At 41.0% G+C, this 19,436-nt stretch overlaps 1 protein-coding gene across 1 annotated transcript in view; it reads left to right on the top strand.

The window, feature by feature from the left end:
- Window positions 1-19,436, top strand: part of MCCC2 (methylcrotonyl-CoA carboxylase subunit 2) — a 248,697-nt gene that overhangs the window by 190,108 nt on the left and 39,153 nt on the right. Inside the window, exon 16 of the mRNA XM_053701441.1 lies at window positions 4,153-4,238. Within this exon, the coding sequence (XP_053557416.1) occupies window positions 4,153-4,238 (86 nt within the window). The remainder of the gene's footprint in view (window positions 1-4,152; window positions 4,239-19,436) is intronic.

The following is a 19,436-nucleotide window of genomic DNA, read 5'->3' as shown; positions in this document are numbered from 1 at the left end:
TTCGCATAAATGCAAAGGCTTCGGGCTTTGTGGTCCTAGCCCGCCGGGCTCTCTGGTTGAAGTCTTGGTTTGCGGATATGACTTCTAAATTCAGACTCCTTTCTCTTCATTTCAGTGGGAAGATTTTATTTGGTCCAGGGCTGGACTCCATTATTTCTACGGTTACCGGAGGGAAGGGTGCCTTCCTACCACAGGACAAGATAAATAGGCCTAAGGGACGGCAATTGTCTAATTTTGGTTACTTTCGTTCTGACAAATCATAATGACAGCAATCCTCATCCAAGTCTGAGCAGCCCAAGGGTACTTGGTAGCTGGCTCAGTCCTGGAATAGGTCCAAACAGGCATGAAGGGGTGACTCCTGATCCGGGATCGGGTAGGGGACAGACTGTCTCTTTTTTCAGATGCTTGGTTCCAGAATGTACAGGATCCTTGGGTCCTGGAGATTGTATCGGGTCCTGGAGATTGTATCTCAAGGATACAGGATAGGATTCAAGTCTCATCCGCCCAGGGGGAGATTCCAACTTTCCAGTCTGTCTACAAGACCAAAAAAGAGGGCTTCCTTCTTAGGTTGCGTATGGGATCTCTCCTCTTTAGGAGTAATTGTCCCGGTACCTACAGCAGAAAGAGGTTTGGGGTTTTATTCAAACCTTTTTCGTGGTTCCAAAGAAGGAAGGACATTTTTGTCCCCTCTTTCAAGATGGAGACAATTTGGTCAATCCTTCCTCTGGTTCAGGAAGGATAGTTTATGACCATAATAGACCTGAAGGATGCATACCTTCACGTCCCGATACACAGGGAACATTTTCAGTTCCTGAGGTTTGCTTTTCTGGACCAGCACTTCCAGTTCATAGCTCTTCCGTTTGGCCTAGCTACTGCTCCAAGGATATTTTCGAAGGTTCTGAGAGCTCTTCTAGCCGTTGCCACAACACGAGGTATTGCAGTAGCACCTTACCTGGATGATATATTGGTACAGACACCATCTCTTCGTCTAGCGGAAGAACATTTGGAGTCCCTTCTCAATCTTCTTCGATCACATGGATGGAAGATAAACTTGGAAAAGAGTTCTCTTATTCCAAGTACAAGGGTGAATTTCCTGGGAACTATAATAGACTCCATATCTATGAGAATATTCCTCATAGATCAGAGACTTTGCAAGCTAACTTCTGCATGTCTTGCCCTCTTGGCCTTCTCGAGACCCTCAGTGGCTCAGTGTATGGAGGTGATCGGACTCATTGTGTCCTGTATAGACATCATTCCTTTTGCCAGATTCTATTTCTAACTTATGACTATGCATCCTGAGACAATGGAACGGCGTCCATTCAGATCTGTCTCAACAGATTGTGCTGGACAACCTGTCGAGAGACTCGCTCTCCTGGTGACTCTGTCCAGATCATCTGTCCCAAGGCACGTGCTTCTTGAGACCGTCCTGGGAGATTGTGACTACGCAAGCCTTTCAGGCTGGGGAGCCATTTGGAGTGCCAAGAAGGCACAAGGTCTGTGGATTCAGGAAGAGTTCTCCCTTCCGATCAATATATTGGAACTCCAGGCAATCTTCAATGCCTTGAAGGCTTTGGCCCCTTTTGGGTTTGTCCCAGTTTATCAGATTCCAATCAGGTAATATAACCCCAGTTACCTACATCAACCATCAGGGGGGAACAAGAAGTTTCCTGGCGATGAGAGAAGTATCTCAGATACTAGAGTGGGCGGAGACTCGCAGATGTACGCTGTCAGCGATCCACATTCCGGGTGTGGACAACTGGCAAGCGGACTTCCTCAGCAGGCAATCTTTTCACCCAGAGGTGTTTGCAGAGATATGCAGTGAGTGGGGGACGCCGGAGATAGATCTCATGGCATCACGCCTCAATACCAAGCTACCCAGGTATGGGTCGAGGGATCCTCAGGCGGAACTGATAGATTCCCTATCAATACCATGGAGGTCCATACTCGTATATCTTTTTCCTCCATTACCACTTCTCCCTCGTGTGGTGGCTTGCATCAAGCAGGAGCGAGCATCAGTGATTGTGATTGCTTAGTCGTGGCCATGAAGGACGTGGTTTGCGGATCTGGTGGGGATGTCTTCATCTCCTCAGTGGAGGTTACCTTATCCCAGAGATCTGCTGATACAGGGTCCCTTCGTATATCAAAATCTAGATTCTCTGAGGCTGACTGCGTGGAGATTGAACGCTTAGTCTTAGCCAAGAGAGGGTTTTTTGAGAGTGTTATCTACCCTCTGGTTCAAGCTCATAAGCCAGTTACTCATTGTATCTACCATAAAGTGTGGAGGACTTACTTGTCCTGGTGTTACTTTTCCTGGCATAAGGTTAAGGTTGCCAGAATTTTAGCTTTTCTCCAGGATGGACTGGAGAAGGGTTTATCTGCTAGTTCCCTGAAGGGACAGATATCGGCCCTGTCGGTGTTACTGCACAAAAGATTGGCCGAGCTTCCAGAGGTGCAGTCTTTGTTAAGGCTCTGGCTATGATCAGACCTGTGTTTAGATCTGGGGCTCCGTCTTGGAGTCTCAATCTTGTTCTTAGTGTTTTGCAGCTCAATTTGAGCATATGCATACTGTTGACAGTTACATTGTTATCTTGGAAGGTTATTTTTTTGTTGTCTATTGTCTCTGCACACAGAGTTTGTGAGATCTCTGCTTTGCAATGAGACCCCCCTTATCTGGTTTTTCATGCTGATAAGGTTTTACGTACTAAACTAAGGTTCCTCCCTAAGGTTGTGTCGAATCGTAACATTAATAAAGAAATTGTTGTTCCTTCCTTGTGTCCTAATCCTTCTTCAGCGAAGGAACATTTGCTTCACAATCTAGATGTGGTTTGTGCCTTGAAGTTCTATCTTCAGGCTACTAAGGAATTCAGACAATCTGCCTCTTTGTTTGTCATCTATGCTGGGAAGCGTAAGGGGCTGAAGGCTACTACGACTTCCCTATCTTTCTGTTTGAGGAGTGTCATCCGCTTAGTTTCTGAGACAGCGGGCGACAGCCTCCTGAGAAGATAACGGCTCATTCCACTAGAGCAGTGGCTTCCTCTTGGGCTTTTAAGAACGAAGCCTCAATAGATCAGATTTGTATGGCGACTGACTACCTGGTCCTCCTTGCACACTTTTTCTAAATTTTACAAGTTTGATGTGTTTGCTACGGCTGAAGCAGCTTTCTGGAGAAAAGTTTTGCAGGCTTTGGTGCCCTCAGAATAGGGTCCGCCTCTTTTTTCTGTTCCCTCCTGTTATTCATTCAGTGTCCTCTGGAGCTTGGGTTTAGTTTTCCCAACAGTAAAGAATGAAGTTGTGGAAGGAAAACATAATTTATGCTTACCAGATAATATCCTTCCCTTCCTGGCAGGGAGAGTCCGCAACCCTGCCCGTAATTTATGTTTTTGATGGGCGGCTCCCTTTTTATATTATTTCTTCTGGCACCTTTTATACCCTGATATTTCTCCTACTTTTCCTTGTTCCCTCGGCAGAATGACTGGGGGGGATAGGGGAAGTGGGAGGTATATTTAAGCCTTTGGCTGGGTTGTCTTTGCCTCCTCCTGGTGGCCAGGTGTTTTATTTCCCAACAGTAAGGAATTAAGTCGTGGACTATCCCTGCCAGGAAGAAAAGGAATTTCTCTGGTATGCATAAATTATGTTTTTTGTTTCATGATTCGAATAGAACATAAAATTTTAAACAACTTTCCAATTTTTCTTCTTTTATCAAATCATCTTTGTTTTCTTGATATGCTTTGCTAAAAAGCAGGAATGTAAGGTCAGGAGTGTGCACGAGTCTGTAGCACTATATGGCAGCAGTTTTGCAACAATGTTATACATTAGCAAGATCTCTAGATGGCAGCACTATTTCCTGCTATGTAGTGCTTCATATATGTGCACGCTACTTATCTGGATATTTCTTTAACAAAGAATAACATAAGAATGATGTAATAATATAAGTAAATTGGAAACATTTTTAAAATTATATTCTCTATCTTAATCAAATGTTTTGGGTTTCATGTCCCTTTAAGAATCTCACTTCCCTGTCCTTACTGACTGTATCAGATTGTATAAAGATTGCTTTTTTCATCTTATATTTACATGACTTACATGCTTCAAGACTTATTGAGCATTGAAATCATTTATATTTTCTACAACCTCCTATTTATTTTCATGCAGTTTTCAGCATCAGAAGAAGCTGCCTTGAAGGAACCAATAATTAAGAGGTTTGAAGAAGAAGGGAATCCATATTATTCAAGCGCCAGGTGAGACATTTATCATACTTTAACCCCTTAATGACCACAGCACTTTTCCATTTTCTGTCCGTTTGGGACCAAGGCTATTTTTTACATTTCTGCTGTGTTTGTGTTTAGCTGTAATTTTCCTCTTACTCATTTACTGTACCCACACATATTATATACCGTTTTTCTCGCCATTAAATGGACTTTCTAAAGATACCATTATTTTCATCATATCTTATAATTTACTATAAAAAAAATTATAAAATATGAGGAAAAAATTGAAAAAAACACACTTTTTCTAACTTTGACCCCCAAAATCTGTTACACATCTACAACCACCAAAAAACACCCATGCTAAATAGTTTCTAAATTTTGTCCTGAGTTTAGAAATACCCAATGTTTACATGCTCTTTGCTTTTTTTGTAAGTTATAGGGCCATAAATACAAGTAGCACTTTGCTATTTCCAAACCATTATTTTTCAAAATTAGCGCTAGTTACATTAGAACACTAATATCTTTCAGGAATCTCTGAATATCCATTGACATGTATATATTTTTTTTTAGTAGACATCCCAAAGTATTCATCTAGGCCCATTTTGGTATATTTCATGCCACCATTTCACCGCCAAATGCGATTAAATATAAAAAATCGTTCACTTTTTTTACTAATTTTTTCACAAACTTTTGGTTTCTCACTGAAATTATTTACAAACAGCTTGTGCAATTAAGGCTTAAATGGTTGTAAATGCTTCTCTGGGATCCCCTTTGTTCAGAAATAGCAGACATATATGGCTTTGGCGTTGCTTTTTAGTAATTAGAAGGCTGCTAAATGCCACTGCGCACTACACGTGTATTATACCCAGCAGTGGAGGGGTTAATTATGGAGCATGTAGGGAGCTTTTAGGGATACTTTTAGCTTTAGTGTAGTGTAGTAGACAACCCCAAGTATTGATCTAAGCCAATTTTGGTATATTTCATGCCACCATTTCACCGCCAAATGCGATCAAATTAAAAAAAACGTTAAATTTTTCACAATTTTAGGTTTCTCACTGAAATCATTTACAAACAGCTTGTGCAATTATGGCACAAATGGTTGTAAATGCTTCTCTGGGATCCCCTTTGTTCAGAAATAGCAGACATATATGGCTTTGGCGTTGCTTTTTGGTAATTAGAAGGCCGCCAAATGCCGCTGCATTTCACACGTGTATTATGGCTAGCAGTGAATGGGTTAATTATGTAGCTTGCAGGGTTAATTTTAGCTTTAGTGTAGAGCTCAGCCTCCCACCTGAAACATGAGACCCCCTGATCCCTCCCAAACAGCTCTCTTCCCTCCCCCACCCCACAAACTCTGCCAGTACTAAAATAAAAGCTATACTTGGGCTTTTTTGGGTTTTTTTTTTTTTGGCATATTTACATATGCTTCTGTGTAGGATCCCCCCTTAGTCCCCAACCTCACTGATCCCCCAGCAAACAGCTCTCTAACCCTCCCCCTCTGCCTTAATGGGCGCCATCTTGGGTACTGGCAGCTGTCTGCCAGTACCCAGTTTAGTAACAAATGTGCCTTTTTTTTTTTTAAAAATGCCCTTTTCTGTAGTGTAGCTTCCCCCCCCCCCAAGACCATCCCCCCACCCCTTCCAGATCCCTTAGCTGTTCATTTCTTTCATGTAATTAGCAAGAGTCCATGAGCTAGTGACGTATGGGATATACATTCCTACCAGGAGGGGCAAAGTTTCCCAAACCTCAAAATGCCTATAAATACACCCCTCACCACACCCACAATTCAGTTTTACAAACTTTGCCTCCGATGGAGGTGGTGAAGTAAGTTTGTGCTAGATTCTACGTTGATATGCGCTCCGCAGCAAGTTGGAGCCCGGTTTTCCTCTCAGCGTGCAGTGAATGTCAGAGGGATGTGAGGAGAGTATTGCCTATTTGAATGCAGTGATCTCCTTCTAAGGGGTCTATTTCATAGGTTCTCTGTTATCGGTCGTAGAGATTCATCTCTTACCTCCCTTTTCAGATCGACGATATACTCTTATATATACCATTACCTCTGCTGATTCTCGTTTCAGTACTGGTTTGGCTATCTGCTATATGTAGATGAGTGTCCTGGGGTAAGTAAGTCTTATTTTCTGTGACACTCCAAGCTATGGTTGGGCACTTTGTTTATAAAGTTCTAAATATATGTATTCAAACATTTATTTGCCTTGACTCAGAATGTTCAACTTTCCTTATTTTCAGACAGTCAGTTTCATATTTGGGATAATGCATTTTGATTTGACCATTTTTTCTTACCTTAAAATTTGACTTTTTCCCTGTGGGCTGTTAGGCTCGCGGGGGCTGAAAATGCTTCATTTTATTGCGTCATTCTTGGCGCGGACTTTTTTGGCGCAAAAATTCTATTTCCGTTTCCGGCGTCATACGTGTCGCCGGAAGTTGCGTCATTCTTTGACGTTATTTCGCGCCAAAAATGTCGGCGTTCCGGATGTGGCGTCATTTTTGGAAAAAATATGGGCGTCACTTTTGTCTCCACATTATTTAAGTCTCATTTTTTATTGCTTCTGGTTGCTAGAAGCTTGTTCTTTGGCATTCTTTCCCATTCCTGAAACTGTCATTTAAGGAATTTGATCAATTTTGCTTTATATGTTGTTTTTTCTCTTACATATTGCAAGATGTCTCACGTTGCATCTGAGCCAGAAGATACTACAGGAAAATCGCTGTCAAGTGCTGAATCTACCAAAGCTAAGTGTATCTGCTGTAAACTTTTGGTAGCTATTTCTCCAGCTGTTGTTTGTATTGATTGTCATGACAAACTTGTTAAAGCAGATAATATTTCCTTTAGTAAAGTACCATTGCCTGTTGCAGTTCCCTCAACATCTAAGGTGCAGAATGTTCCTGATAATATAAGAGATTTTGTTTCTGAATCCATAAAGAAGGCTATGTCTGTTATTTCTCCTTCTAGTAAACGTAAAAAATCTTTTAAAACTTCTCTCCCTACAGATGAATTTTTAAATGAACATCATCATTCTGATTCTGATGACTCCTCTGGTTCAGAGGATTCTGTCTCTGAGGTTGATGCTGATAAATCTTCATATTTATTTAAAATGGAATTTATTCGTTCTTTACTTAAAGAAGTTCTAATTGCTTTAGAAATAGAGGATTCTGGTCCTCTTGATACTAATTCTAAACGTTTAGATAAGGTATTTAAAGCTCCTGTGGTTATTCCAGAAGTTTTTCCTGTTCCTAATGCTATTTCTGCAGTAATTTCCAAAGAATGGGATAATTTGGGTAATTCATTTACTCCTTCTAAACGTTTTAAGCAATTATATCCTGTGCCGTCTGACAGATTAGAATTTTGGGACAAGATCCCTAAAGTTGATGGGGCTATTTCTACCCTTGCTAAACGTACTACTATTCCTACGTCAGATGGTACTTCGTTTAAGGATCCTCTAGATAGGAAAATTGAGTCCTTTCTAAGAAAAGCTTATCTGTGTTCAGGTAATCTTCTTAGACCTGCTATATCTTTGGCTGATGTTGCTGCAGCTTCAACTTTTTGGTTGGAAACTTTAGCGCAACAAGTAACACATCGTGATTCTCATGATATTATTATTCTTCTTCAGCATGCTAATAATTTTATCTGTGATGCCATTTTTGATATTATCAGAGTTGATGTCAGGTTTATGTCTCTAGCTATTTTAGCTAGAAGAGCTTTATGGCTTAAAACTTGGAATGCTGATATGGCTTCTAAATCAACTTTACTTTCCATTTCTTTCCAGGGTAACAAATTATTTGGTTCTCAGTTGGATTCCATTATTTCAACTGTTACTGGTGGGAAAGGAACTTTTTTACCACAGGCTAAAAAATCTAAAGGTAAAAACAGGGCTAATAATCGTTTTCGTTCCTTTCGTTTCAACAAAGAACAAAAGCCTGATCCTTCATCCTCAGGAGCAGTTTCAGTTTGGAGACCATCTCCAGTCTGGAATAAATCCAAGCCAGCTAGAAAGGCAAAGCCTGCTTCTAAGTCCACATGAAGGTGCGGCCCTCATTCCAGCTCAGCTGGTAGGGGGCAGGTTACGTTTTTTCAAGGAAATTTGGATCAATTCTGTTCACAATCTTTGGATTCAGAGCATTGTTTCAGAAGGGTACAGAATTGGTTTCAAGTTGAGACCTCCTGCAAAGAGATTTTTTCTTTCCCGTGTCCCAGTAAATCCAGTAAAAGCTCAAGCATTTCTGAAATGTGTTTCAGATCTAGAGTTGACTGGAGTAATTATGCCAGTTCCAGTTCCGGAACAGGGGATGGGGTTTTATTCAAATCTCTTCATTGTACCAAAGAAGGAGAATTCTTTCAGACCAGTTCTGGATCTAAAAATATTGAATCGTTATGTAAGGATACCAACGTTCAAGATGGTAACTGTAAGGACTATCTTACCTTTTGTTCAGCAAGGGAATTATATGTCCACGATAGATTTACAGGATGCATATCTGCATATTCCGATTCATCCAGATCATTATCAGTTCCTGAGATTCTCGTTTCTGGACAAGCATTACCAATTTGTGGCTCTGCCGTTTGGCCTAGCTACAGCTCCAAGAATTTTTACAAAGGTTCTCGGTGCCCTTCTGTCTGTAATCAGAGAACAGGGTATTGTGGTATTTCCTTATTTGGACGATATCTTGGTACTTGCTCAGTCTTTACATTTAGCAGAATCTCATACGAATCGACTTGTGTTGTTTCTTCAAGATCATGGTTGGAGGATCAATTTACCAAAAAGTTCTTTGATTCCTCAGACAAGGGTAACCTTTCTGGGTTTCCAGATGGATTCAGTGTCCATGACTCTGTCTTTAACAGACAAGAGACGTCTAAAGTTGATTACAGCTTGTCGAAACCTTCAGTCACAATCATTCCCTTCGGTAGCCTTATGCATGGAAATTCTAGGTCTTATGACTGCTGCATCGGACGCGATCCCCTTTGCTCGTTTTCACATGCGACCTCTTCAGCTCTGTATGCTGAAGCAATGGTGCAAGGATTACACGAAGATATCTCAATTAATATCTTTAAAACCGATTGTTCGACACTCTCTAACATGGTGGACAGATCACCATCGTTTAATTCAGGGGGCTTCTTTTGTGCTTCCGACCTGGACTGTAATTTCAACAGATGCAAGTCTCACAGGTTGGGGAGCTGTGTGGGGATCTCTGACGGCACAAGGAGTTTGGGAATCTCAGGAGGTGAGATTACCGATCAATATTTTGGAACTCCGTGCAATTTTCAGAGCTCTTCAGTTTTGGCCTCTTCTGAAGAGAGAATCGTTCATTTGTTTTCAGACAGACAATGTCACAACTGTGGCATACATCAATCATCAAGGAGGGACTCACAGTCCTCTGGCTATGAAAGAAGTATCTCGAATCTTGGTTTGGGCGGATTCCAGCTCCTGTCTAATCTCTGCGGTTTATATCCCAGGTGTAGACAATTGGGAAGCGGATTATCTCAGTCGCCAAACGTTGCATCCGGGCGAATGGTCTCTTCACCCAGAGGTATTTCTTCAGATTGTTCAAATGTGGGAACTTCCAGAAATAGATCTGATGGCGTCCCATCTAAACAAGAAACTTCCCAGGTATCTGTCCAGATCCCGGGATCCTCAGGCGGAGGCAGTGGATGCATTATCACTTCCTTGGAAGTATCATCCTGCCTATATCTTTCCGCCTCTAGTTCTTCTTCCAAGAGTAATCTCCAAGATTCTGAAGGAATGCTCGTTTGTTCTGCTGGTAGCTCCGGCATGGCCTCACAGGTTTTGGTATGCGGATCTTGTCCGGATGGCCTCTTGCCAACCGTGGACTCTTCCGTTAAGACCAGACCTTCTGTCACAAGGCCCTTTTTTCCATCAGGATCTGAAATCCTTAAATTTAAAGGTATGGAGATTGAACGCTTGATTCTTGGTCAAAGAGGTTTCTCTGACTCCGTGATTAATACTATGTTACAGGCTCGTAAATCTGTATCTCGAGAGATATATTATAGAGTCTGGAAGACTTATATTTCTTGGTGTCTTTCTCATCATTTTTCTTGGCATTCTTTTAGAATACCGAGAATTTTACAGTTTCTTCAGGATGGTTTAGATAAGGGTTTGTCCGCAAGTTCTTTGAAAGGACAAATCTCTGCTCTTTCTGTTCTTTTTCACAGAAAGATTGCTATTCTTCCTGATATTCATTGTTTTGTACAAGCTTTGGTTCGTATAAAACCTGTCATTAAGTCAATTTCTCCTCCTTGGAGTTTGAATTTGGTTCTGGGAGCTCTTCAAGCTCCTCCGTTTGAACCTATGCATTCATTGGACATTAAATTACTTTCTTGGAAAGTTTTGTTCCTTTTGGCCATCTCTTCTGCTAGAAGAGTTTCTGAATTATCTGCTCTTTCTTGTGAGTCTCCTTTTCTGATTTTTCATCAGGATAAGGCGGTGTTGCGAACTTCTTTTGAATTTTTACCTAAAGTTGTGAATTCCAACAACATTAGTAGAGAAATTGTGGTTCCTTCATTATGTCCTAATCCTAAGAATTCTAAGGAGAAATCGTTGCATTCTTTGGATGTTGTTAGAGCTTTGAAATATTATGTTGAAGCTACGAAATCTTTCCGTAAGACTTCTAGTCTATTTGTTATCTTTTCCGGTTCTAGGAAAGGCCAGAAAGCTTCTGCCATTTCTTTGGCATCTTGGTTGAAATCTTTAATTCATCTTGCCTATGTTGAGTCGGGTAAAATTCCGCCTCAGAGAATTACAGCTCATTCTACTAGGTCAGTATCTACTTCCTGGGCGTTTAGGAATGAAGCTTCGGTTGACCAGATCTGCAAAGCAGCAACTTGGTCCTCTTTGCATACTTTTACTAAATTCTACCATTTTGATGTATTTTCTTCTTCTGAAGCAGTTTTTGGTAGAAAAGTACTTCAGGCAGCGGTTTCAGTTTGAATCTTCTGCTTATGTTTTTCGTTAAACTTTATTTTGGGTGTGGATTATTTTCAGCAGGAATTGGCTGTCTTTATTTTATCCCTCCCTCTCTAGTGACTCTTGTGTGGAAAGATCCACATCTTGGGTAGTCATTATCCCATACGTCACTAGCTCATGGACTCTTGCTAATTACATGAAAGAAAACATAATTTATGTAAGAACTTACCTGATAAATTCATTTCTTTCATATTAGCAAGAGTCCATGAGGCCCGCCCTTTTTTTGTGGTGGTTATGATTTTGTATAAAGCACAATTATTCCAATTCCTTATTTTATATGCTTTCGCACTTTTTTATCACCCCACTTCTTGGCTATTCGTTAAACTGAATTGTGGGTGTGGTGAGGGGTGTATTTATAGGCATTTTGAGGTTTGGGAAACTTTGCCCCTCCTGGTAGGAATGTATATCCCATACGTCACTAGCTCATGGACTCTTGCTAATATGAAAGAAATGAATTTATCAGGTAAGTTCTTACATAAATTATGTTTTTTAACTTTTAACAAACATTTTATTTTAACTTTTAGCAGCTTCATTTTTCTGTAGTGTAGCGGTTCCCTCCCGCTCCCGCCCCGTGCACGCGCCCGCCCGCCGCCCCCCGTGCACGCGCGCGCTCCCGTGCGCGCTCCCGACGGTTCCGCCCCCGATCCCGCCCCCCTTCCCTCCAGTCGGCACATCGATGGCCGCCCACCCGCCTCCCAGACTTGCTCCCACCCACCAACGATACCGGCCACCGATGTCCGGTGCAGAGAGGGCCACAGAGTGGCTCTCTCTGCATCGGATGGCCAAGGGGGGTTATTACAGGATGCCTCCATATCGAGGCATCACTGCAATAACCGGAAAGCAGCTGGAAGCGAGCAGGATCGCTTCCAGCTGCTTTCCAGACCAAGGACGTACGCCACACGTCCTCGGTCATTAACTGTCTTTTTTTTGAGGACGTGTGGCGTACGTCCTTGGTCATTAAGGGGTTAACTTGCTTTAGTTTGATGGCAAAGGACACAGCAACACTGTTAAAGGGATAATAAATCCATTTTTTTCATGATTCAAATGAAACATGCAATTTTAAGCAACTTTCTAATTTACTCCTATTATCAATTTTTCTTTATTCTTTTGATATCTTTATTTGAAAAGCAGGAATGTAAGCTTAGGAGCCGGCCCATTTTTGGTCCAGCACCCTGGCCAGTGTTTGCAGATTGCTACATTTAGCCACTAATCAACAAGCGCTACCTAGGTGCCGAACCAAAAATGGTTCGGCTCTTAAGCTTTACATTCCTGCTTTTCAAATAAAGATAGCAAGAGAACAAAGTAAATTTGATAATAGGAGTAAATTAGAAAGCTGCTTAAAATTACGTACTCTGTCTGAATCATGAAAGAAAAAATTTGGGTTTAGCATCCCTTAAAGGGACACTGAACCCAATTTTTTTCTTTTGTGATTCAGATAGAGCATGCAATTTTAAGCAACTTTCTAATTTACTCCTATTATCAATTTTGTAAGTTCAGAAGCCGGCCCATTTTTGTTGAACAACCTGGGTTGTTCTTGCTGATTGGTGGATAAATTCACCGACCAATAAGCAAGTGCTGTCCCAGGGTCTGAACCAAAGAAATAGCTTAGATGCCTTCTTTTTCAAATAAAGATAGCAAGAGAACGAAGAAGAATTGATAATAGGAGTAAATTAGAAAGTTGCTTAAAATTGCATGCTCTATCTGAATCACAAAATAAAAAAAATTGGGTTCAGTGTCCCTTTAAGGTTGATATTGGTGAAATACATTGTTTTCTAAGCAGAGTTTTTGAAACCTGGAGATTCTCTTTGTATCGCTACAGATTGTGAAATAATATTCTTCAGTGTTGAAGTACTGAGATTTCAAAACCACAGCGGTTTCATCCGGATTCTTTTTTGCATAACGTTTAATTATTAAGAAGCTGCATTAAGAAGGTGACAAATTAGGCCTCTGTAGTGGGTGAAGATGTTGCTGATCCTTCTAACGATAGAAACCGCAGAGAGTCAGCAGTGGCTATAACAAAAATTAAAGGAACATGAAACTCAGTTTATCTTTCATGATTCAGATAGAGGATATTATTTTAAACAACTTTCCAAATTACTTCTATTATCTCATTTGTTTTGTTCTCTATGTATTCTTTGTTGAAAAGGATACCTAGGTAGGCTCAGGAGCTACTGATTGGTGGCTGCACATGTATGCCTCATGTTATTGGCTCACCTAGTACTCCCTGTAGTGCAGTGCTGTTTCTTCAACAAAGGATAATAAGATAATGAGGCAAATTTAATAATAGAAGTAAATAGAAAAGTTGTTTAACATTGTATGCGGGTTTCATGTCCCTTTAAGTCTTCACATATGTAATACACACCACTGGGAGCTCCCTGGGCAGGCATGGTGTTTGAATACTGGTACATGTGCCCTCACAGCATATTTGAGTATGCCTCTGAAAAACAGTATTAACTTACACTAGCTTTTTTGTTAATGGAAGTTCATTGCAAAAATGTTTCAAATTGAAAAGCACCGATGTGCATTTCAATTGTATCTACAAAGTAAAAATGAAAGGGTGCCTCATGGCTTAGACTGTGATTTATGAAACAGATACAATCCCAAATGGGTCACTAACAAGTAAGATGGCACTATATAGAGGGATAAGGCAAATAGGCAGACTCAATGTCGTAGCCACCAGCTGCCTGATGCTCCCTGCAACAACCTCCAGGGAAATTCCTCCTTAGCCACAAGAGTCTCCAATATCCAACGACAGGCAATCAGGAAAAATCCAGAAGCCACTTTTCACAAACCATACGCTGCAAATGTGTCACAATCTCATAGCTGTTTAGAGCAAGATGCTGTTGGTTTCAGTTGTCCCTTTTTATTCCTTTGTTATTTGTGCCCTATTGGCTTGGAAAGCCATTCAAAAAGCAAGTGAGAATACAAATACACTTCTCGCTGTAATTGTTCATCTACTTGTTGGTGAGCACCATTATAAGCAATGGAGGAAATAGAACCAGACATCATTTTTTGGGGGGAAAATAGTTGTAATGAATAATACGTCATTTTATTTTTGGTATGATTATATATATTCTTTTTTATGCCTTTAAAATACTGAAAATTAAAAAAAAAAAACTGTAAAAACACTTGAATTTCTCTACTTTTTTTTGGTAAGTGCTGCAGGAAAACTTGCTGTAATTTGCGTGAATATTAGCGACAATTTACACAAACATTTTCTTCCCTTTAATTTGTTCCAAATTATCCATTTTAACTGCTGGATTGTATTAAATTGTATACAGTAGCTTGTTTACCCTTATTTTGGCATTTGAAATAGCTAATTTAGCCTGTGTTATCCCCACCTATTCTGAACATTTCTAGACTTAAGTCCAGGCTATTGACAGGTGATGGAAACACAGCCAGCAGAAGAATTTACACTTGCAGTGGTGTAGAACTAATACAATTATAATTTTCCATTGTACTCTCTAAGGCCCCGATGATTGAAAGTGCTGAGAGGCGGCGAGATATTCCAAGGGATCCGCCGCTATGTCTAGCGAACCTGTCAAAATATTCCCAATATAGCCACTGACAGGCAGCATCACTGAGAGGCGTTTACTATACATGCCATTGGTCAGCGATCCTGGATATAGATAACACCCAGCATCACCGCCCATATTTGCGATGTATAGTAAACGATCCCTTGAAATATAACTGCCCTGCCTAACCACTAATCTTAATTCCCCTAAACTGAAGTACCTGCGATCCCAAACTAACACTACACTAATAAATATCTAAACTGCCACATACCCACCGCAAGTACCGGTTTACTCTATTAACCCCTCTACCGACCACATACCAGTGTCTTATGCTGTTAACCCCCATATCGCAACTAGCCAACCACAAGTACCCATCTAAACTATTAACTCCTATACCGCCACTAACCCACCGTAAGTACCTATCTAAACTATTAACCCCTATACCGCAAGTACCCATCTACACTTTTAACCTACTATACTGCCACTAGCCCACCACATATACCCTACACTATAAACCCCTAAACCGCCACAACCCCCAACACAATCTAACACTACTCTACCTAACACCTAACCACCCTCTAAAATAAACCCTTAAATTACTAAGTTACAGAAAAAAAAACTAACACTAAAAATAAATTACCATAGCCCTTAAAAAGGGCCTTTTTGTAGGGCATTGCCCTAAAGTCAATTCAGCTCTTTTACAAATAGAAAATGACAAGACCTCCCCCCTACAAAATAAGTAACCTCCCACCCCTCAAAATAATAAAGTCTAACTAAAAAAAACTATCCTAAGAACTAAAATTTAAAATAAAAAAAGCCTGGTCTTTAAAATAAAAAAAACTCAACCCAAAAAATCCCTAACCAAACCCAATATTGACCTGTACCTGTATGGGGGTTGATTAGGTGATTATTATTGTTTAGCATGTAGTAGGCCTTAATCACCTATCCACCCCCATACCTGTATGGTAGTTGATTATGTGATTATTGATGTTTAGCATGTAGTAGGCCTTAATCACCTAACCACCCCATACCTGTAATTGAGGTTGATTAGGTGATTATTGTTGTTAAACATTTAGTTGGTCCTTAATCACCTAACCACTCCCCATTCCTGTATGGGGATTGATTAGGTGATTATTGATGGTCAGCATTTAGTATTCCTTAATCACCTAAACATCCCCATAACTCTCTGGGGGTTGATGAGGTGAATAAGTTAAGGCAGCTTAGGTGTTCATAGTGCATTTCCTTCTAATGGCAGTGAGGGTCCTAGAAAACGTTCATTACCTATAGGAAATACTTCAACTGGCCACCAGAAGGAGGCAAAGACATCCCAAACAGAACATTGAAATATCCCTCCCACTTCCCCTACCTCCCCAGTAATTCTTTGCCTCGTCTTCGGCCTCCTTGAATGCTGTTCTCAGTTGAACAGCTTTTTAGGACTGTTACATGGTCTTTTTTATTCTCTTCTATAGTTTTTTTTTCATCAGCAGAGGCATCAACTGGGAGAAGGATTTTCTACTTTCCCTCCCTAACATTGGTGTACGCCTAATCTTGGGTATTGATTTCCCATAGGTTATGAATGTTTTTGTGGATTCTCACTGCCATTAGAAGGAAAATAATATGTATGCTTACCTGATAAATTAATTTCCTTCTTGGAAGTGAGGGTCCACAAACCTGCCCTGATTTAGTGTAGTGGCGGCAGTCTTAGCACCTCTATACCCCTCTTATCTCTCTACTTTTCCTTACCCTCAGCTTGAATTACTTGGGGGTAGGGAAAGTGGGAGGGATATTTCAGTGTTCTGTTTGGGGTGGCCAGGTGAAGTATTTCCCATAGGTTATGAATGTTTTCATGGACTTCACTGCCAAGAAGGAAATTAATTTATCAGGTAAGCATACATTTTTTTTTTAGCAACAATGTAAAAAAAAGAGTATACATTCTCATGTATAATGCATAAAAAGTATTGTATATACATAAATGTTATATTTTTTCTGTATATAATCATATATCTTTCCTAAGATATGGTGAGTCCAAAATGTCATCAATTACTGTTGGGAATATCACTCCTGGCCAACAGGAGGAGGCAAAGAGCACCACAGCAAAGCTGTTAAGTGTCACTCCCCTACACACAATCCCCAGTCATTCTCTTTGCCTCTGTGAATGGAGGAGGTGATGTTTTTGGTGTCTGAAGAAAATTGGATTTAGCTACAAGCAAGATTTTTTGGGTCTAGCTGTAGTCCACGTTAGTCTCTTGAGTATGGCAGTGATAAGTTTAAAGCAGTTAGGAAAACACAGCATGGCCCAACTCACAAGTTCCTAACATATTTGCTGCCCATGTAACAGAAAGCCAGAGTAGGTTTACTCTGTTCTTTCTCTTATTTCACAGGTCTCTGTAAGGAGTGGCATCCTTCCACACCGAGTGAGCTGTCCTCCTGCCGGACGGCTAAATATGCAGGTAAGTGCCTTTTGTCTTCTGGGGCTAGGAGGCTGGCACTGAAAGGGTTAAACTGAGATGCTGCCCGATATCTCTGCATAGATTATGGGACTAGAATCCTGGGTATAGGATTAATACTGGCAGTGAGCAGGCACTTTTACTATGTGACATTGAGACTGGCTTAATCTCCTTTGTGGGCTATAAGGAGTTAACCATATTTAGGTTCAATTTTTTTTTATTGGTTTATCAGTGCGCGGCTGTGCATACTATCATTGATTTGCAAACAGATAGGAGATATGCACAATTTAGTTTAGCTAGGGAACATACTTGGACTCGTTAAAACGCAGGGTCTATGGACTCGGGAGGAGTCTGCTCTCCCCATAAATATATTGAAGTTGAGAGAGATTTACAATGCTTTGATAGCGTGGCCTCAGTTGTCCTTAGCCCGGTTTATCAGGTTCCAGTCGAACAATATCACCTCAGGGGCTTACATCAACCACCAGGGAGGAACTCAGCGTTCATTAGCCATAAAAGAGGTGGCTCGGATTATTTAGTGGGCGGAAGCCCACAATTGTTGTCTATCTGCCATCCACATTCCAGGGTGGACAACTGGGATGTGGACTTTCTGAACAGACAGACTTTTCATCCCGTGGAGTCGGCACTCCATCCGGAGGTGTTCTCCAGGTTAACTCTCAAATGGGGAATGACGGAGTTGGATCTGATGGCGTCTCGACAGAACGCCAAGCTTTCGAGGCATGGTTCAAGGTCGAGAGATCCTCAGGCTGCCTTGATAGATGTTGTGGCGGTACCTTGGATTTTCAGTCTAGCATACCTGTTTCCTCTGTATGCGCTCCTTCCACGAATCATTGCTCGTATCAAACAGGAGAAAGCATTGGTAATTCTAGTAGCTCCTGCGTGGCCTTGCAGGACCTGGTATGCAGACCTAGTGAAGATGTCATCTCTTCCACCTTAGAGGCTGCCTCTGAGGAAGGACCTTCTAACTCAGGGTCCATTCCTTCATCCAAACCTCGTTTCTCTGAAGCTGACTGCTTGTAGATTGAATGCTTAGTGTTGTCTAAGCGTGGTTTTTCTGAGTCGGTCATTGAGACTATGATCGCAAGCCTGTTACTAGAAGGATTTACCATAAGTTATATAAATATCTTTATTGGTGCAAATCTAAGGGCTACTCTTGGAGTAGGGTCATGTTTCCTAGGATGTTGTCTTTTCTCTAGGAAGATCTGGTAAAAGGTTTGTCAACCAGTTTTCTGCATTATCTGTTTTGTTACATAAGCGTCTGGCGGATGTTCCATCCTTTTGTCAGGCCCTGGTCAGAATCAGGCCTGTCTTTAGATTAAATCTTTTTTATTGAGCATTTAAAAGTTAAAATACAAAACATAACGATCATAATTAGCCATCTACTGGTCATCTGGCCTTTACAAGTAATTGGTTGAAATGGAACATGGTTATGGCAAGAGTTCAGTGTCTTTCTGTGGTACCAACGAGTAGCCACTTCTGATTATAGAGCATAAGTCCTCATTTTACATCGGGTTCCGTCTTCCATGTCCTAGTTTGTGTTTGGGTAGTTATACTGCCTCAGTAGCACTGTGGTTATCTTAAAGGCCATCAAGCATATTAATAAAGGACAAATGAATGGTTGATAAAGTTTGGGGAGGAAAAGGGACTCCCCAGTTCTATATAAATGACCAATCACATCATTAAAAACACTCTTAAACTTGAAACATCAAATAAGAACCTTCAACATTAACAAGTCGTTCCATATAAGCTACTTCCACCTGTTCGTAAACCTATAATTGCCACCACATCACGGTCTTCTTTAAGCACCCCTAGTTGTGAACCTCCACCGCTCCCCTCCACTGCCCCCAGAATCCCATTTCTATGGGTCAGGGTCCGTTAATACTGTTCCCACATCTACCTGTCCTAGCATCCAATAGTACCATATTTTCTGAAAGGAATCTGAAGTGTTCTGTACCTGAGCAGCTGACTCATACATGCAGTATGTCTGTTTAATTTTGGACAATATTTCCGCCCAGGTGGGCACACCCGTCTTCCAGTATCTCGTTATGCTTATTCTGGTAATAGTGCAAAGTATCCTAATGAAGGCATTAATATGTTTATTAAGAGCAGGTAAGTTTTCATGCAAGAGGGCCTGCGAGCTTTCTAGGTGTATGCTCTCGTCTAACAAGTTGCTTAAAAGTCTAGATAGATTTTTCCATATATCTCTGACCCCCGGGCATTCCCACCACATGTGAAAGTAGGTTCCCACCTCCCCACAGC

The sequence above is a fragment of the Bombina bombina genome, chromosome 2 (assembly GCF_027579735.1).
Source record: "Bombina bombina isolate aBomBom1 chromosome 2, aBomBom1.pri, whole genome shotgun sequence".
Classification (NCBI taxonomy): Eukaryota; Metazoa; Chordata; class Amphibia; order Anura; family Bombinatoridae; genus Bombina; species Bombina bombina.
This window is presented reverse-complemented; position numbering and strand designations above follow the sequence as displayed.